General features: G+C 50.7%; 1 protein-coding gene across 1 annotated transcript in view; it reads left to right on the forward strand.

The window, feature by feature from the left end:
• Positions 1 to 274, forward strand: part of PDE6B (phosphodiesterase 6B) — a 70,346-nt gene extending 70,072 nt beyond the window's left edge. The window contains exon 22 of the mRNA XM_007955772.1: positions 258 to 274. Within this exon, the coding sequence (XP_007953963.1) occupies positions 258 to 274 (17 nt within the window). The remainder of the gene's footprint in view (positions 1 to 257) is intronic.
• The last annotated feature ends 367 nt before the right edge of the window (positions 275 to 641 follow it).

The following is a 641-nucleotide window of genomic DNA, read 5'->3' on the forward strand; positions in this document are numbered from 1 at the left end:
GGTCTCAAGCCCACAGGTTCAACTACTCAGCCCCTCTGGGTAGCTGACTGTGACCAAGCCGTGACCACAACCTTGCCCCTTGTCAGCTCTACTATACATCTGAATCCCCACTTTCTTGAGGGAAGTAGCTACGTGTTCCCTCCTCCACAGAGGGGGGGAGGGAAACCCAGGCAAAGTACTGTTACACTATTTACAGTTCATCTCCTCCACCATCTAATAGCACGTCCCTAACTCAGAAAATCTGCCCCCATTCCCAGGCTACCTTCAGAAGTAACACAGCAAAACAAAAGTGAGGGAGGGAAGAAGGCTGGAAGGAGGGAGGGAAGGAGAGAGAGAGGCAGAGAGAAGGGTCCGGTGTGTACTGGTACTTTTCCTCCACCGTTCCTGGGTGTTTAATTTTTATCCCTTATTATGGGGATGTGACTTCGTTGTAACACATTACACACACACACACCCCAAAAAGAAAAAAAATAGAATTCCAGTGGCATTGTTGTGTTGGGGTTTGTCTGCTCCTGGCTGGTATAACTTGGAATTTTTTACTCTTCTTCCCCACTGTTCCATGCTACCGGGGGGGGAGATGGATACAGCGCAAGGGGACCCAGGGTCACGGGAGGCCAGGACCGGCAGTAATCGGGGTACCA

This window comes from Orycteropus afer, unplaced genomic scaffold (genome assembly GCF_000298275.1).
Source record: "Orycteropus afer afer isolate SDZICR_OR568_19922 unplaced genomic scaffold, OryAfe1.0 scaffold00539, whole genome shotgun sequence".
Classification (NCBI taxonomy): Eukaryota; Metazoa; Chordata; class Mammalia; order Tubulidentata; family Orycteropodidae; genus Orycteropus; species Orycteropus afer.